General features: G+C 40.3%; 1 protein-coding gene across 2 annotated transcripts; it reads right to left on the bottom strand.

The window, feature by feature from the left end:
* Positions 1-231: 231 nt before the first annotated feature.
* Positions 232-19,011, bottom strand: LOC101471915 (CD9 antigen). 2 transcript variants are annotated; one of them, XM_004564845.6, is made up of 8 exons: positions 18,812-19,011; positions 6,933-7,035; positions 2,972-3,069; positions 2,301-2,375; positions 2,110-2,211; positions 1,914-2,003; positions 1,586-1,669; positions 232-845 (listed from the first exon to the last, which is right to left on the bottom strand). In XM_004564845.6, the coding sequence occupies exons 1-8, from the start codon at positions 18,878-18,880 to the stop codon at positions 780-782; spliced, it is 687 nt and encodes a 228-aa protein (XP_004564902.1). In that variant the 5' UTR covers positions 18,881-19,011; the 3' UTR covers positions 232-779. The 2 variants fall into 2 exon arrangements, with proteins under 2 accessions (XP_004564902.1, XP_004564903.1); XM_004564846.5 differs by lacking the exon at positions 18,812-19,011 and adding an exon at positions 15,000-15,157.
* Between the last annotated feature and the right edge of the window lie 232 nt (positions 19,012-19,243).

The following is a 19,243-nucleotide window of genomic DNA, read 5'->3' as shown; positions in this document are numbered from 1 at the left end:
GTCCAGATAGTTTTATTCGTTATTTTTTTTAATGTAATTTTTTATTCAATTGTACACAAGTGTTAGCCAAACCTTATATTACAAATAAATAAAAATTGAATAACCCATTAAGCTCATTTTTAATTTTTTAGAGTATGTTAAAATTGCATTAAATGTTTTCCTAACATTTGTACATTTGACTGTATTGTACCCCTTTAGCACTCACAGCAAGCACTCCATTTAAGACAAATCTTTGTTTTAGTTCATTTATTTGACATCTTAAAGACATGAACTGCAATCATTAAATCATTTGCATAAAACTTATAAAATAAAAAATAATCAAAGCTTTTAATACGCAGCTTTAAAACAAAACATGGGTCATTAACATTCATTTAGCTGCAAAAACCCTGTTAGCTCAAACGTTTAGCAGATTTTGTAAACATAACTTAAAGGAAAGGATTTAAAGAAAATGGGGCGTCCACCAGGGGGCAGCAGAGTCGCAAAAGTCTCCTTTCACCTGCATATGCTCAAACCTGTCCTATTATGAAAAGTAGGTTTTTGATTTAAAAGATTGTATCAGTTATCACTTATCAGGTTACTTTGGGTATAAATAACTCGCTGCAGACCCCACAGAGTGGAGGAATTAAAGAGGCGTCATTGAAAAGGAGCCATACTCTCACAGGTCGACGAAGCCATCCTGTACGGACCCAAGCAGCACACAGAGGGACAAATGTTGTTATTCTTTCTTAAATGATTTGAAGCAGCAGCAGAGTTAAAGGTGGACGGCGTTTCATGGGTTTTTACACATAGTCCCTAGACCTTTTAATGGCACAGCAGAGCATCATGCTGAAGATCATCCCGAAGATCTGCAGAGAGTCACAGGACACAGGAATGTGGCATTAAGAAATAAACCACACTGTTTACAAAAGTGTCAAAGTTTCCATAATTTTGTATTTTGGTTATTTAAAATTTCACAATCTTGATACGTTCATTTTAAATATTTTCTATGATAAAAATGGACCAACCCTGAAAAAAAAAATATTACCAATTCCACCTTCTTGAATGTAAATATTTAATATTTTTCTTGTTCTTCTATGAAAGAAAATAGTCCTTGGGGATTGATTTTTTTTGGTGGCATCAGGGCAGGCCAGTCAAATTTCAGGGGCCAAACCAAGTAGAATGTCTAGTTAGTGTGAAACTACCACACAGTTTGGTAGCTAGCCAATAAAAATCATAGCTAGTCATCATCAGACTTCATATTTAGCATTCTGTACTCATGACTGAGCCATAAACTCACCAGTAAAGTGTTTATTGATGTCATATATGAAGTAAGTAGTAATGTCGTTTTTCATAGATTTCTACACATATGAAAGTGTCTTTGCAACCACAGATGTCGCCCCTACTGGGGCCAGGTTTACAACATTTGTGAATTGGCTTTGTTTTTAATAAATAAATCACGAGCCAGACCCACTACTAGAACAATGAGACACTTGGCTTTTTCTAAACCATTTCTAAACCTGACACATTCTAGGCTTTGTGCCAGTTTAACAACCATATGATAGCTTTACTTAAGGTTTCAGTACATGTGCATTAGTGGCAGACTCACCATAATGACTCCAATGCCGATGCCAACTCCACCAATGATGTGCAGCTTGTTGTTAAACACCTCGTCAATAGCAGCGGGACAGCTCTGCAGGAGGGAAGCAGGACCGTGAAGCAAAAACAGCAAAAACAGGTGTGAGCTCCACATCTTATTTTAAACCAAATGTCTGATGCAAATCTGAGCTTGATTTCTACAAAGCCAGAATACCCTAGAGAAAAATGTTAGCTGTAGCACTTTTTAGTACAAATCTCTTAGATCTTAAAATGTTTAAGTAAAAATTTACATGATGTGACATGAGAGGTCATCTCCCTTTTGTTGCAGTCTGCCTTACCTTGGTGACGAGGATCTCCAGCCCCTCCTGCTTGGGGCAGATATCTCTGGCAGCATCGATCACCGTTCCTGTTGGACCGCAGCAGTCGAGCTGCAAGGGGGGGGGGGAAATAGCCCACACAGGTTAGGCAGTCATCTGTTCTGTTTCAAAATAAGGAAACAAGTTGCATAAAAGGTGTCCAGGTGTGTGTTCTCACTCCAAAGTGGATGAGGCGGAGGGTCTCCTTCAGCGCTGGTTGTTTGGTGTCCTTGTAGTTGGCGTAAGTCTGTTTATAAAACTCTGTGATGTCCTCCACCACCTGAAGACACACAGACAAAGTTAACACTCCTGTCAATCAACAAAGAATGTGTGCATACATGCAAGAGACAGAAGGGGAGAGTTAGTTACCCGGTCGCTGTTGGAAAGACCCCAGATCCCGGCAGCCACTTCTGCAGCGAAGATGAGAAGCAGGAAGAAGAAGAACTAAACCGGAAAACAAGAAGATTTGGAGTGTAGACATGATTTTGTTTGGTTATCAGTCCTGAAAGGAAACTGAGTGGGTTTTTACTTTTATCTGTCACTTTTGTCCAAAGTTTCCTCAACCAGTGGTAAAAAAAAACCCATAGATTTATGTGTGGTGAACATAACATCAACACTTTAAGTTGTTGTGCACCAGCTCTGCTGTTCACCTTTTCTGTGCACAGAGCTCAAATAACAGATGACTAAGGAAGAGATGACCTGAAATGTAAGTTAAAACTAAAGCCATTTAATATTTAAAATGACGGCTCAGAGTAGATTCACATCCACCAATTTCATATGACCATTTCAATCGCAGGACAAAAACATTTTGTAAAAACATAACAGCGAATCGCCACCAACAGTCACATCACACAGGAGCTGCAGCAGCCAACACGCTTGTGGTGAAATTGAGGAGTCTTTCCTGGTGATCGGTGTGATTACAGCCCAAACATCTCTGAAATGTGCCAACTGAAAAATCTGAGCATGAATTCATGATTCACAGCAGAGTCACCCGTCTTTAATGTAATGTGGAGAACTAAAACACAAAAGAAATCACTCACCAGTCCCAACATGCAAGGAGACTCTTTGATGGCTCCGCAGCATCCCAGGAAACCCACCACCATCATCAGAGCCCCTGCTGCGATCAGGATGTACACGCCTGCAACAAAACATTCAGATGGGCCAGAGGAAACAAGCATTCTGGGGTCACCTGTGCCTTTAAGTTCCCAAGGCCAGTTACAAACAAAGGAGACACGATTAAATTAAAATTTATGCACATAATCTCAACCTCAGTGATATCAGCACCACACTGTTCAAAACATTTAACAAAACATTTTTTTTGTTTTGTTAAATGGGATGCGATTCACTCTGATGTTCAATTCAACAGTTTAACATTAGAACTTGATGCTCTATTCTTAGGTTTGTTGTTGACACAGATTTTAAAAAAAATTAAAGGATTAAGAACAGGTTCAGTTATCCATGTGACAGTGTAATGCAAGCGTATCTGAGCGAGTGTGTCTGTCTGTGTGTGTGTGGCCCCTCGCCATACCATACAAGGCATGACTTCTTATCAACCAGTCACACCCCGTACAGTTTGCGACCTTTCAACGGACTAACGTGTAAAAAGCAGAAGAAGTGACGAGGCTGCTCACTCCATCGTAGAAGCATGAAACCTAATAACGAGAAACATTTTATCAGCACATACACAAGAAATTGTTGGTACCCTTCGGTCAATGAAAGAAAAACTCAATGGTCACAGACAAAAGTAATAATAAATAAAAATTCTATAAATGTTAACCAATGAAAGTCAGACATTGCATTTCAACCATGCTTCAATAGAATTATTTAAAAAAAATAAATGCATGGAACAGGCCTGGACAAAAATGATGGTACCCACAAATTAATATTTTGTTGCACAACCTTTCGTTACGATTCCTGTAACTGTCAATGAGACTTCTGCACCACTCAGGAGGTATTATGGTCCACTCCTCATGAGCAAACTGCTCCAGTTGTTTCCGGTTTGAAGGGCGCCTTTTCTAGACCGCATGTTTCAGCTCCTTCCAAAGATGCTCAATAGGATTGGAGGTCAGAGCTCATAGAAGGCTACTTTAAAATAGTCCAATGTTTTCCTCTTAGCCATTCTTGGGTGTTTTTAGCTGTGTGTTTTGGGTCATTGTCCTGTTGCAAGACCCATGACTGTGACCGAGACCAAGCTTTCTGACACTGGCCAGCACATTTCTCTCTATAATCCTTGATAGTCTTGAGATTTCATTGCACCCTGCACAGATTCAAGACACTCTGTACCAGATGCAGCCCCAGAACATAACAAAGCCTCCTCCATGTTTCACAGTAGGGACAGTGTTCTCTTCTAGATATGCTTCATTTTTCTGTCTGAACATAGAGCTGATGTGCCTTGACAAAAAGTTCAAATTTTGTCTTATCTGTCCACAGGACATTCTCCCAGAAGCTTTGTGGCTTGTCAACATGTAGTTTGGCTTATTCCAGTCTGGCTTTTTTATGATTTGTTTTCAACAATGGGGTCTTCCTTGGTTGTCTCCCATGGAGTCCACGTTGGCTCAAACAACGACGCATGGTGCGATCTGACACCGATGTTCCTTGAGCATGAAGTTCAGCTTGGATCTCTTTAAAAGTCTTTCTGGGCTCTTTTGTTACCTTTCGGATTATCCGTCTCTTTGATCTGTCATCAATTTTCCTCCTGCGGCCATGTCCAGGGAGGTTGGCTACAGTCCCATGGATCTTAAATTCTGAATAACATGTGCAACTGTAGTAGGGTTGGGTTTTGATTATTGATTTATCAATTAAAATCAATTCTAGCTTGGATAACAATAATTTAAACTTTTTAAAATTATGCAAAATTGCAAAATGCTTAGCTGTGTCTCTAATAAAACCTCTAACTTTGCTTCACTTCAGCAGCATCAGGTAATGTTCATATGTTGACTAATGACTTTCTTTTGTTTTTGATCTACTGCAGAATATTTTTAAGGTTATCTGCTATAAAATCCCAGGCCAGGAAAATCACCTTCATGTTTTTCTGTTTTATCCTCAGTTACTTTGACACAAAGGCATCTGCTGTGATGCTTACACCTTTGATAAAGTCTCAAGTGTCAGCTTTCTTTTTATAGATATAAAAATATGGATATTTGATACGTGATCAGAATTTTAATATTTCTGACTGAGGCAAATAGAATCGATTCGGGACCTTGTGAATCGGAATCGAATCGATTTTAGAAATCAGTGACAATACCCAGCCCTAAACTGTAGTCACAGGAACATCTAGCTGCTTGGAGATGGTCTTATAGCCTTTACCTTTAACATGCTTGTCTATGATTTTATCTCTAATCTCCTGAGACAACTCTTTCCTTCGCTTTCTCTGGTCCATGTTGAGTGTGGTACACACCATGTCACCAAACACAGTGACTACCTGGAGTCCCATATATAGGACCACTGACTGATTACAAGATTGTAGACACCTTGGATTAACATGTCCCTTTGGTCACATTATTTTCATTCTTTTCTAGGGGTACCATAATTTTTTCCAGACCAGTTTCATGCATTTATTTTTTTTAATAATTCAATTGAAGCATTGTTGAAAAGCAATGTCTGACTTTCATTGGTTTTAATTTATTATTACTTTTATCAGATTAAAGTTACTTCTGTGACCATTGTGAGTTTCTCTTTCATTGACCAAAGAGTACCAACAATTTTGTCCACGTCTATATATCTTAGCACAAATGACAATCTCAAAAGCATCAACTCTAACAGAACCCATGCTTTGTTTCTAATAAAGTGTCAGTGAGTGTACAAGTGCATGTGGAAGGCTGATTGGAAATCAGCCCTGATTTACCTGCTCAAGCCTTTTAAAAATGTAAATGTACATCAGTGATTTGCATTCTGGCTCATAGGGCTGCTGCCGCTCTGATTCGAACAGACACGAAGGCCTGAGAGGCACCAGAAGCTGTTTTTAATGAGTTATTTATCAAAAACACCTTCAGTCACGATCTGGTGAGTGGGAATCAGCTGCAGGGTGATTTAGAGCGATGATTCGACACTTCAACGGTGACTTCATGAGGATGAATCATAAACAGGCTGTCGGATAACAACAACAGTGAGCGCATGAGCCACACACACAAATACTCCTCCAAAGCCATTATTAAGATGTTTGTCATGTCAGGCCCGTCCTCCGTCTCCTCTCTGCCCACTTCTCTTATCAGTTTGATGGATGCAACGCACAAAGACGGGAGGGTGGGACAGTTCCTCCGGGAATACAGAAGTCTGAGAACAAAGGAGTCCCTGTGCGCCGGGAAGAATGAGCGCTATGTGTGGAGGGATCTGCTGGGTTGGACGAGCCGCCTCGCTGTGGACCAACTTTGGCCTCAGCTGCCCTCCGAGTGCCCCGCCTCTCTGAGGTCAGGTTATATCCACGTCCAGAGCCCGACAGAGCTAAATGCAGCTGTAGTGCATTCAATTTGAAATTATGACTTCCTCCACAAATATAAAGATTTCATTCTAGAAACAACGCTGTGGTTGTTAATAAACAGGACGAAGTGGTTACTGGGGACTATTTTCAGCTGCAGATTATTCGGCACGGTTTCTGCTGGTTGGAGTGAAATGAGCAGTGTCAGACTTTACATTGATAGGACAGCATGATAAAACGAACAGACTCGTAATGTGCGTCAAAGCTACACTACAGACACGTCAGCTGTAATTACAACAACACCCACCACCAGCACTCCATGGCAGGTTCAAAGACCATGATAGTGGAGGAGGAGCTGATCATTTCCCCGTCTTTCTGTGCAGTTTGAATCTTTGTATGTTCTTTTTGTTATTTTGTGGTTTATGGTTGTGAGATATCCAAAAATGTAAAAGTGAAGCTGCTGCGATTAAGATGCTTCACCTGTGCTCTATAAAAGGTTCTTGCCATCCTCAAGGTTATTCTCCTTCATGGTCTTTTGTTTCCATGTAAGTGTTTTGCATCCAGGGTTTAACCAGCAGGGGCCTTACCCGTAAAGAAGACAGAGGGCGACTCCTCCCCTTCGAACAGTCCTGCCGTCCTGGAGTCAAAACGCAGCCAGAGTCCCACAGCGAGCACGCCGGTTCCTGCCAGCTGCAAGACGAAAAACATGTTTACTGTCTCTGAAGGAGGTTTAATGTTCTCTCCGTGAGACTATATTCAAATACTAGTGTCATTTTGCACATTTGTCCTCATTTACAGATATTTACAGATAAACCACAGAGAAACTCATGTTAAGCAAAAAGATACAGAACTAGCAACTGAGCCAAGAAAAGGACTGAAGTCAGAGAGAAACTGAGCCTCTACACTTCTATCCAACCGCAAGGGTCGCCCCCTGGTGGGCATAAAAAAACCCCAATGCAGCTGTAAAGGCAGTTTGACGCAGACTTCATTTTTCATACAAGCAGAAGCTATGTCCATGTCTGTGGTCTGAACCTGCAGAAATGCTTCTAAAGCAGGCATTGCAGCACGTGTGACCTTGTTCCTGATGTTTGGAAGAACACTGTGCTCACAACAAGGTAAGTTAACAGAGCCAGCACCACCGGAGCACTTTTTCAAATTGTTATTGAGTTATTATCCACTCTTAAAATAATGAAGGCACATACAGCTCAAGTCTGTCGCATTAACAGACACTTTCATCAAATCCAACAACAGCTGTAGGCGCGGGTCGATAATTCCGGGGGTCTAAGACACAGGCAACACATTACCAGTTAGATACAGAGAGAAGAAGTGAAAAGCCCGAATGAGGCTGGATTTGAGAAGTATCACCTGACTGAAACCACAGGGCTCACCTGGACCTGCCTCACAGCACTCCACTGTCATTACACTGTATACTCGAACGATGACCGTAGAAAAAAATAAAGCACACAACAAAAGAACAAAGGAAAAGATGCTGCAGTGTACAGTACATCAGAGGCAACTTTATCCTAAACATCTGAGTTAACTCATAAGAACCAGACTATAACAGCACGATAATCTGAGACGTGCAGGAACAAGGAGAGTATTTGATGTGAACGTTATTTAGAGATTGGGGGTTAAACAACATGCAGAGACAAGAAGAGGTGGACACCCACACAGTGGCAGCTGATCGAGTATAAAGCATCCTACCTTAGACAATAACCAGATTAATCCTGCTTTGCAGTGATTTACAACTGAGGTTGTGTTAAAAAACACAGAAAACTACGGAGACCATGAACTCATCCCTGAACTTATGGACCCATCACAGTCATTTAGACAGGTGTTCAAAAACAGCTGCTCAGAGCAAAATGAAAGAACTGGCTTTTGTAAGGTATGATGATGTGATGCTTCACTGTTGCAAAACTATGTGCAGCTAGTATGGAATGCAATGGTTTCATATTCAAATCAAAGTATGTTAGTGTGGATGAATAAGAATCCCTTTCATTGAAGGTGAACATGAGGCTAACGTTTGAGGAATGAAGTTCGACTTGCTGCCCGGCTTATTCTCCTGAATCCAGACCAACCCAATCACAGAGGAGCCATCCAGGAAACATGACTTCAATACATGTGGAGCCTCTGCACAACGGAGACTTAGATATGAAGGCATCCACAGATAAATAAATGACAGCCATACTTTGTCTCAAACAGTAATTACCCACTACCATGACTCAGAATCACCTCAGCAACCACAAAACAGTTTACATCAACTCTTTGTTGCCACCCAAATAACTCCCATAATGTCCTGCAGCATGACGCTGACGTCTGTTGTTGTGCAACAGGGAGTATATGAAGCACACCATAAAGCATTCAGGCCGAATGGCAACACTTTGCCCCAACATGTCCTCCGTCTGGTTCCTCCTACGGTCTGCTGACCATGATTCAGGATTTTGGTTTTTTGGGGTGGGGGTGCTATCTGTAAATCAAGGTCTTGAATTCTCTCTTGAAAGTTTGACTAACTCAAATATAACTCCAAATACAATTCCAAAATACTTGGCAAATTAAAATTTTGAGATATCAAAAAAAAAAAAAAAAAAAAATTTATAACAATATTAACTAAATAAAGAGTGAAATAGACTAAAAAATAAATAAATAATAATAATTCACGTGGAGTGTGAGGCATAAATTATGATCAGTTATTCTTTTAGGAATTCTAGAAATGGTTGCCAAATCATACAAAAACTCGCCAGTTTCCCCTTTCTATCAAATCTTATCTGCTCCACCCTGGCCACAGACACCATCTCATTAAGCCACCTGTTAAAACACGGGGCCGAAGAAGACCGCCACTGTAAAAGAATAAGTTTCTTTGCAGCCAGCATACCCATTGTAATTATCTGTTTTTGTGAAAAGGAAAAAGATTCGACTGATGCAAATGATCCAAGTATAGCCAATGTACCATCACGTGGTATTTTTTTCCTAAATTGGTTTGAAAACCACATAAAAATCTGGCTCCAAAAAGCATTCAAAACAGGGCAATGCCAAAATAAATGTGCAAGGGAACCTTCACCAACTTTACATCTGTCACATAAGGGAGATACAGAATTATAGATCCGGTTAAGTTTGAGTTTAGAAAAGTGTAGTCTATGAATGACTTTAAACTGGATTAGTTTATATCTGGCATTTATTGAGCCTTTCTGAATATTGGACAAACAATTTGATCATTGCTCTTCAGACAGAGAGACCCCGAGGTCTTCAGCCCATGTTTTCCTAATTCGGTCGGAATCAACTGGGATTGTAAAGCACTTAACAAACTGAGATATCAAATGTTTAAAATTTGCTTTCCGAATTATATCAAAGTAAGTATAACTTCGTGGCTTCAGTGGAAAGTCTGAAAAGTTTTGTTGAACAAAATTCCTTATTTGAAGATAACGAAAAAAAATGTGATTGAGGTAACTGAAACTTTTCTTGAAGTTGAAGGAAGGACATAAATTTGTCATCTGTATATAAGTCCTCAATGTATTTCAATCCCTTTTCCCCCCCATTCTAAAAACACCCTATCCATTTTACCTGGTTTAAACACGTAGTTATGTATTATTGGCATTCCTACTGAAAAATCAGGTAGTTTGAGAGATTTCCTCATTTGACTTAATATCTTTAAGGAGTGTTTAACAACAAAATTACGACTGAGCGAATTATTACAAGAACCCGTGTTAGAAAACAATAAGACCGGTAATGAGGCTTCAGATACTGTTGTTGCCTCTACCTGGAGCCAGATCGGAAGCTTGTCATGACAATAATCAATAGGCGAACCCCACTGCCAGTACAATAGAGCTCTTGAATTTGCTGCCCAATAATAATGTCTAAACACAGGGAGACCTAACCCCCCGCAGGAAGTGTTTTTTTGAAGATGAGCCATGGATATCCGAGGGGGTTTTCCTGCCCAAATGAATGAGTGAATCAATGAATCAAGCTGCTTAAAAAATTTAAGTGGCAAATGAATAGGAAGGTTTTGAAAGTTGAAGGTCTTTTTCTTTTTTTTCTTTTTTTCTCTTTTTTTTTTTTTCTCCTTTCATGCTTATAAGTTCACAAATGTTAAAGACAGTAATTGTTCTCGGTTGATTTGTATAAGCATGTTATGTTTAATTTAAATGCAGAAATAAAATTTAAGAAAAAAAAAAATTTGAGATATCAACTCAAAATTTTAAATTACTTCTGTCTGACAATTCTACCCTGTTGGACAGCTTTATTTTTCTAGCCAGCGTTAGCTCACCAAGGCATACAAATAATATGACAACGAGCGTAGCAGCTTACCTTGTTTTTTAATGTCATTGGGAAAAATTCCCTTTCATTGTTAGTTTTGTATGCTAGCATTAGCTAGTGTACCATCCTTTTATTGTTGTTAACCAGAATCCTTAACAAAGAAACACTTTAATATGGGCGTTAGAGGCAACAGAGGGTTAGAGTTAAATAACAATCTGTTAAAATGTTTCAAGTAGCAAATATTTAATTCATTAAAAAGTATTAGCTAACATGCTGAAGCACAGCTGTAAATTCCCAACTGAGTTGGAGGATCATCACGCCATTGTTTTCTGTAAAATACTAGACGTTCATTAAACCCGCAGCACAAGTTGACTGGCTGTACTGTACTGTGAACACTGTAGTGCCAGGTTATCAAATAAATGCTCCAACAGATAAAACATGAAGATGAATACTCGTAGGCGAGGCCTGTAGTCAATTGCAAGATAAACTCCCTACAGAGACTAAAACAGCATCAGGCTGTAAACATGTAGGAGAATTAGAGGCATCAGCTGCATAATTCATACACCTCTAAAAGCAAACACCATTGCTTTCATTCACTTTTATCACACAACTGTGCGTTTCAGGCTCCATGTCAGATTAACCTGTAAGTCAGTCATCCAAACTGGGATGCACAGACTTGCCTGAAACATAAGGAGGGTCATTTTATATAACGCCTTGGGCTGCTCGACTTAGTGTGACCTCAATGTGAGTAAACTGAAAGTAGAAATCTTCCAGCAATCAGAGCCACACCTGTAACTGTCAGCATGTGACATCATCCCATCGCTGGTTTGTCAGCGTTAAGTCAGCCAGGCACACCTTATGATCATCATCAGTAAATCTTTCCAAACGTAGCCTCGAGCTTAAAGAACGCAGGATCAGTTTGCTTTATTTGCCTTGCAGTCGTTGTCTGATCCAACCACTCGCTCTGTAAAGAATGGAGGTTTAAGCCTCTGCACCTTTCACTAGTGTCAACGCAACTTTCCACTTCATCTCTACACTGCGTTGCAATAAACAGGGCTAGAATAGCAGGAGTCCATGTTAACATGGAAATAGAGCATTTTAAAATATCCGTCATAGACAGCAGAAGTCAGAAATGACCCCATCATGTTGTGAAAGTAAAGTACCACATGTCTGTGAAGGTTCTCAGTCATCCAGGTCATCGTAGTCAAAGGAGCTTGCAAAGAAAAGCGTCTGGACTTCTTTAAGTTACTTGATGTTTCACACCTTGGCTCAGGCGATTAGAGGATCATCAGGGGGTCCTTTTGTCCCTCTGTGGGGGGTCACTCCCACTAGGTTTATATCTGGGACTCTCCACCATTTGACCTTAGAACTGAAGAAGCTTCTCGGATGAGAGGTGAAACGTCTTCAAGCAACTTAAAGAAGTCCAGATGCTTTTCTTTGCAAGCTCCTTTGACTAAAGTACCACATCTTACCTGCTACTGTTTGAATGCAAGTATTAGTTAATGTATGATGGATAACTTTCCACTCATTCTTCATTTAATCATCCCTATCTAATTATATATAGTATATTGTCCAGACTAGTCAGCAGATATTCAAATGAATCTTCACAGATCAATAGATTTAAATTCCAGTATCTGTATATGAATATTGAGACATCATCAATGCGCTACCATTAACTGCAGTTCCTCTTGTCCACTTGAGTCGATCCCTGTCTACACTCAGGTTACAACATCCCGCTTTACTTTTAAAAAAAAAAAAAAAAAGCAAAAACACAAACAAAACAAACAAAAAAAAAAAAAATCATGTTTACAGGCAGCTATGAAAACTATTTTAGTCTCAGCTTTCATAACTGCAGGTGGCAACTTTATCACGAACCATGAGCCTCCTAGACACTAATCTGAGGGAGTAAACTCAATTTTCAGCCAAGTTTAGAAGAATGATCTTACAAATCATACGGCTTCATGTAGGGCACGCACAGTCCACTTCAGTTTCAGTAAATTAAAGTAAAGTGAAAATCGCTGGTTATGAACAATAGCAGAGTTCATGTGAGAAGCCTTCTCACATCGCTCTCACGCTTGTCTAGTGCACCATTACCAACATTTGCAGAATATTTAACATGAATTAACCCAAATAAACATTTGTCATTAATTTGTAACAATAAAAAAAAAAAAAAAAGGGATATAGAAAAAAGAAAGGAAAGGACGTCTGGCATCCTGAATGCTGGGGATGTTGGTATTAGTGAACCACAAACACTCTAGGGACTCGACTGTTGTGTGTGGAGGAGATGAAAACAGCATTTTCCCCTGAGGTTCATGTTGGCTCTCATTAACCACAGAGCTGCTCTGCAGCACTATTAGCCATGCAGAAACAACAATAACCATGACGAGGTTAGTTTGGGAGTTCTGGCGATGCACAGGCTGGTACCACCTAACAGCAAATCAAAAGTAGAATTTCTCCCATGTTTTGGAAAATAAAACTGCAGTTTTTGTGAATGGAGTCTGGTGAAGTGTAACTGTAACTGCTTGTGAGGACAGGTGAAGCAAAACTGATTCCAGGTGTGATAAAAAAAAAAATTAGTGGTGCTGTTGAACCTACAGCTCTTCACACTGTGGGAAACTTCTTCAGGTTAATAATCAGAAACACTCGAGGCCGACTCAATGTAAAATCAGTCTAATCTCACGTTTGTGTTTGGAGGAGGGGGCCAATAGACGAACTTAAATTAGAGGGCAGGGTGGTCCACCAATGAGATGGAGTCCTACAGGACAAAAGACCATTTAACAGCCGGAGGTGACGCACTGCAGAGACACAGATACACATTTTCCAGTCGCCTGGAAGTTTATCACTCACTCCAGTCCTCTCATCAGTGCTGGCATAAATTTCTGACAGGTGCACATTGTAAAATAATGACCTGACATCCTAGCAGCGCAGCTTCAGCACACCTGAGTCATATGCAAATCATGTCTTTTCTTAATATATACACCGTTTAAACTTAGTAGGTCAGACTTACACCTCGGGTTTTACCTCATGTCTAACCGGTTTTTATTTGCATTTATCAAAACCATTTAAAAAGCATTCCAGTTGAACTGTAGTGGTTGAAGCTTCTGTTACTGTCCCTGTATATTTCCCACCTCGTGGTCCACAACCCACAGTTTGAGAACTGTTTCTTTGCAAGCAGTTTTGCTTAAAATAGTTAATGCCATTTATTCACAGTCTGTTTAAAATCTGTGATTTTTAGACTTGATTCTGTAATTTCTGTAAAATCCCTCATCCTGGAGATGAATCAGGAGGCTTGGGGATCATTCACTCTCTCACCTGTATGTGTGTGACGTCACCTTAACATAAAAGTGGCTCAAAGCTACCCGGCCAGTTCTCTTTGTTCTGTCCTGCATGCTGCATGCACTGCACCAAACCACCAAGTCAGGCTGTAATTTCATGCTGCCCTACAGTCACTGCAGTTCTTGAGCAAATTAGCCACTCGTTTATCTTGCTCTTTCATTTTGAGTCGCTCTGCACGTTTTCCAAGCATGTCCATCTGTCTGCAGTCAAGGAAATGACATTCTTCGGTCTCCTGCCCATCTTCATTCCTTCGCCTTAAACTGCATTAACTTTTGAATCAGTTTTAGCAAATATGTCAAAACTCAGATGTGCCGTGTCATTCCATGTCAGTTCCACCTGACCATCTACCTGACCATAAAGGGGAACATTTTTAGGAAATTCCATCTAGAAAATTCCTTAAGCTCCTGCAACAGTGAGTCATCAATCACTCATCCATCCATCTGACCACAATTCACAAGCCCCCCCCCCCATCCTTCAGTATGACGTGATGATTTCACATATTTTAATGGCCGTGGTTGCCACAGACCATGTACTCATAATACTCCTGAAGTCAAATCCTTTTGCATCGGAGGTGACCGAGATTGTGACCATTTCAAAGGCACCAGAACTTCTCGACAGTCTTGTGATGGACTGTGAGGTTGATAAACTGTCACAGCACTGATGATTTAGTTTGCAGAAGCAACAAACTGCAGCATTTACAGAGATTAGTGTGGGACATAAAATAAAGACTGGAAGCGAATTAAAAGCAAAGATTTGTGAGCTGAAACTCCCCAGAAGGAAGTGCTACGTGGGTTTGCGTGAGGCCACTTTGATTCTTTCAAAGAGCCTCGATGACAAAAGCACAAATTTAATGATGGTTTTAGAGGTTTGAAGCTCCCAAAACATCAAAAATAGTCAAATTATTAAAGATTTTGTGGCTCCAGCCAAACAAACTCTGCCTGTGTTTTAGATTGTGAGTCTTTCCTGAAATCTGATCCAGTCACAGAAACCATCAAACAATCAAACAAAGCAGCATAATCCAAAGCAACCAAACCACTTCAGTCCACTCACTAAACCAGGCTACGTACCCAGAAGAGAAAGTTGAAGATAAACACCAGGTACTTGATGCACTGTTGTCTCTTCATGGTGCTCGGATCTGTTTATATCTTCTTACGCAGAAAAATGGAAGAAAAAGCGCCCTGAGTGTCACACAGTGAGGAGGAGAAGGAGAATGAAGAGAGGTGACAGAGAGAGGCAGCTTTTGTTGTGAGCCACACCCTGCTGAGCACTCACCTGGCTGAGGGAGGAGCTAGAGGGGCACACATCCAATCGGATGTGTGCTGCATAACCCAGCTTGTCTAACACAGGTGAAGGCATTTAACACCTCTTGACTTTTCTAAATACTCATGAAAGGTGCCTCAGTACTTCTTGTATTACCTCCTTTAACACTTCCTTTATGAAACAAGATGTCAACTCCTAACTCACTGTGGACCACCATTAATTAAAAACCTTCATATACCTCACATGTGGCTCATAAATGTTAATCGACACTGTGTTTCCCAGTTTGATTGGCTGCTAGACTTGAGGCTGAGAGAAAATCTGCTTCCTGTGTGAAGAACAAAGATTTATATCAAATGATTCAGTTTAAAGTTTGATTATCTTTCATTTATGTGGCTTCAATAACAGCCTTTAAATCAAAGTGGCCACACCACTAATGTCAGTTTTCCATGGGGATGAATTATTACCCACAGTACAATTCATAGAAAGGTTTAAACCATCCATAGAGAGCACAGAGGCTGTAAACATGTTTATTTCTGCTTTTTTTTAGGTGACATCATGCAAATACTGTTCAAGAGCAGTCTGCCAATTTGGACATGATACAACCGCCGGTTGCTAGGGAAATAATGTGGCAGTAGTTCCTGGAGGTTTCTGCCTCTCTCTAAAGAAGCTGCTGCACCAAAAACCTCCTTCTGGTTTCTTTGGTTGTCTGCAGTTTGTCTGCAATTACTCTAAACTACTAAAGCAGTTAAAGCAGTAAAGGTTGGAAAATTGGAAATGGACAAGATTCGCCTTCAAAGTAAAAGCTGTGTCTGAGCGCTGCAGCCAATGTGTTACAAAGGGGACAACCTTTAATTTGAAGGGAAATCCTTTTTTCACTGTCTCACTACAGCTCAGAGAGTAGCTGGAGAGGAAATCTACATGCAAACTTCCAAAGCAACCACAAGGTTTTTGGCAACAGGTTGGGGAATACTTAATTTTCCCAAGCAACAGGTGGCTGCCAGGGTAGTTGTCACTGACTGGTCTCTAGGTCTGTGTAACCGAAGCTTTAACAATCACATTCTCAGCAACCACTGGTCAGGGAACCCAGTTTCCCCTCATGACACGTGGTCTCTAAGTCCGTTTGACTCGAGGTGTCCAAGTTAACATCAAGTGTCTGCAAAGCCTCATTAAAGTTAACCCTATATCATAGAGCGACCATATTTTGATTTCCAAAAAAGAGGACACTTGCGCCAGTCACAAAGAACTTTAATAATACAGTTTGCTTAAAGAAAACGTTAACATATTTAAACTATGCCTTCTCTGTGCGGTTAATGAATGGTGAAATAAAAATATGTCATATAAGCTTTTAGAAGTCAGCGTGTGCAAAAAAAGAGGACAGTTGGTCATCCTACTATATCATCACAATAATGTTGGTGACGCTGCAGCTAACCAATCACATTGTCTCAGTGTTCAATTACAATTAGCCCAGAATTTGGCTCATGCTATTAAAAACTATCTCTAGCAAACCAACATGAGTAACAAAAAACCCCCAAAAAAACCCAACTTGATAATATATTTATTATATTATATAAATCAATAAAGGAAACACTTGAAATGCTTAGCGTTTGTTTCAGAAGAGATTTATGTAAACAAAGGCACTTCTTTCTCTCGTCCCTCACATTTCAAAGCTATAATATCACAGCAGTTTAATCACGTTATTGCAATGCAGGAATAATGCCAACATGGGGATCTCAGATAAGTTGGGCAGTTTAATACTGGAGTCTGTGGAAACTGCCTCACTCTATAGGGCCTCCAGTGGATGCTAGAGGACTGCAGTTTCTGGGACTTGCTTAGCCGTAACTGATTCTAATTGGAATAAAGCATTTTAAAAGTATGCTCTTTGATTGAAAAGAAACAAAGAGAAACAAACATGTTGAGTGCTGTTTTTAAGATAAAAACACTCTTCCAGTTTAACCTCTGTGCTGCACAGCTGGACTCATGCTGTCAGTTTTACCTCCATACTCCTGCGTTTGGCTTTAAAAACAGATAAAAAAAAAAAAGACGAGCTGTTTCAGAGGAATCACAAACAAAAACTCCACAGGTGTATCCTCACACCTCTTGGGAGACTCATTGTTTGCTGCAGTAACTCAACGCTGCATCGGCTCCCAGTGGACCCAGTGAAACCAACAACGCCGGCTTTGTTGTCGGCCTCCGTTATCTCTCCCCGCCTGTCTTTTGTTCGTCACTCTCGTTCTCTCTAAGGATGTCTTTAGTGATAAGCTGCTGTTGTTTGTTGAGCTCAAACTCTGATGGCTTGACTGAACTCGATCATTCATCAGAGAAAGTGAGTGAGCAGCTCGACATAAATGAGTGAAAAAACTGGTACAAATAATTTAATCCTTAAAAAGATTTGTTCTGCTCATTTTCAGCTCCATGTTTTTATTTGTAGACTCCATCAGAGGAGCTTTGGATGATTCACAGTTCAAAATAATCCCCATCTGTCCTGTGCTGAATGATATGAAGCTTATCAACAATAGCTTACCAGAGTCAATAAGGAAGCACTTAATATTCCACTTTAATGTCCCATATGGAACAAATCAGACATTTGATTCCCTTTAACTCAGTTCATATAGTCCAGGGTGTACCCTGCTTTTCAGACCCTGAGATGGATAGCTAGATTAGAAGATGGTTGATGGATGGTTGATTTATTTCAGATTTTTAACCTTTTCTTTTTTCATTTTCAATATGAGTTTGTAGTGTGGTAGTAAAAATACGTTTTAAAAAACGATAAGATTTGTGAGAGTTTTTTCATTTTAATAATAAAAAAGAAGTTATTTCTTTGAACTGATGGATGAATTTAAAATGTACATCAGGACTTTTAACATGTAAAGGAGTGTTTTACATTCCTGAGGTGGAGGTGTGGACCCGAGGCTGGCCCTTCGACCCTTTGACCTCTGCCCTGAGAAATCATTCAGACTTTTAAGGAGCCATCCTTCTGACTGCCTTAAGCTTCCTCGCTGCACAGGACACCTGAGTAGGAGGTGAAAGCACTGATTAGGCAACCGCTCTGTCTTTGAATGACGTGTTAGGCTCATCTACGCCCCCTACTGGATTTCTGAACTACTGCAAAACCAACGAAACTTTAAAGTCACCAGAAATGAACACCATCAACTAGCAGGCTGTTTAGTACTCTGAGGAACACCGAAGCTGTTCCGGTGGTTTGTCGTGTGTCTGCACTTTATTGACGCTTTCCGTGGGGTTTTCCTTTAATTTGTCAGCTGTCTACAGCTGCTGCAACAGCATCCCAGAATGTCAGAAACAAGAAAACAGAAAAATGCGAAGTGCGGTTTTAGTGGATAGTTACACAAACACAAAATTAATATTATCAGCTTCATATAAAAGAGCACACACAAACCGGAACGACTTTAAACAAAACACACTAGTGTTCAAAATGCCATAGGCTAAATCAAAACAAAACGCTCCTCGGTTCATCTCTGTTAAACACAAACCACATCACACAAAAATACATTTTCATCTTTCCAGGCTCAAATTTGAGAGATGAAGACTTATTTCTGTGCGCAAATGAATAAACACGGGCGGCTGGAGCTTTAAATATTTCATCCCGCGTGTTTAAACTTACCCAGAAGACGAAGTTGAAGATGAAGAGCGCGTACTTTACGCACAGCTCCCAGCTAGTTAGAGCCGTCATCCCTGCGGAGTGTTCAGCCGTGTTCGGACTAATTCAGTCTTGAAATTATCTCCTATTTCTCGCTCAGTGATGTTCGTGGTTCCTGCTGTCGACCTGTCGCCGTTTGCTCGGCTCTGCTCAGACAGCCTCCGATCAGATCAGCTGCTGCTGGGAGGAAACAGACCATCGACTGCTCGACACCCACAGAGAGAGAGAGAGAGAGAGAGATCTCTGTACGTCTTTGTCTTTTGTTTGGACTTTTGTTCATCACAGGACCGAACATCAAACTTCTGAATAAAACAATTCTCCAGATTTATTAAAAACGAAACCACAAGTCTAACAAAAATCCCGTTTCCGTCAAATCTACAGAGAACAGCCTCAGAA

The sequence above is a fragment of the Maylandia zebra genome, linkage group LG17, assembly GCF_041146795.1.
Source record: "Maylandia zebra isolate NMK-2024a linkage group LG17, Mzebra_GT3a, whole genome shotgun sequence".
Classification (NCBI taxonomy): Eukaryota; Metazoa; Chordata; class Actinopteri; order Cichliformes; family Cichlidae; genus Maylandia; species Maylandia zebra.
This window is presented reverse-complemented; position numbering and strand designations above follow the sequence as displayed.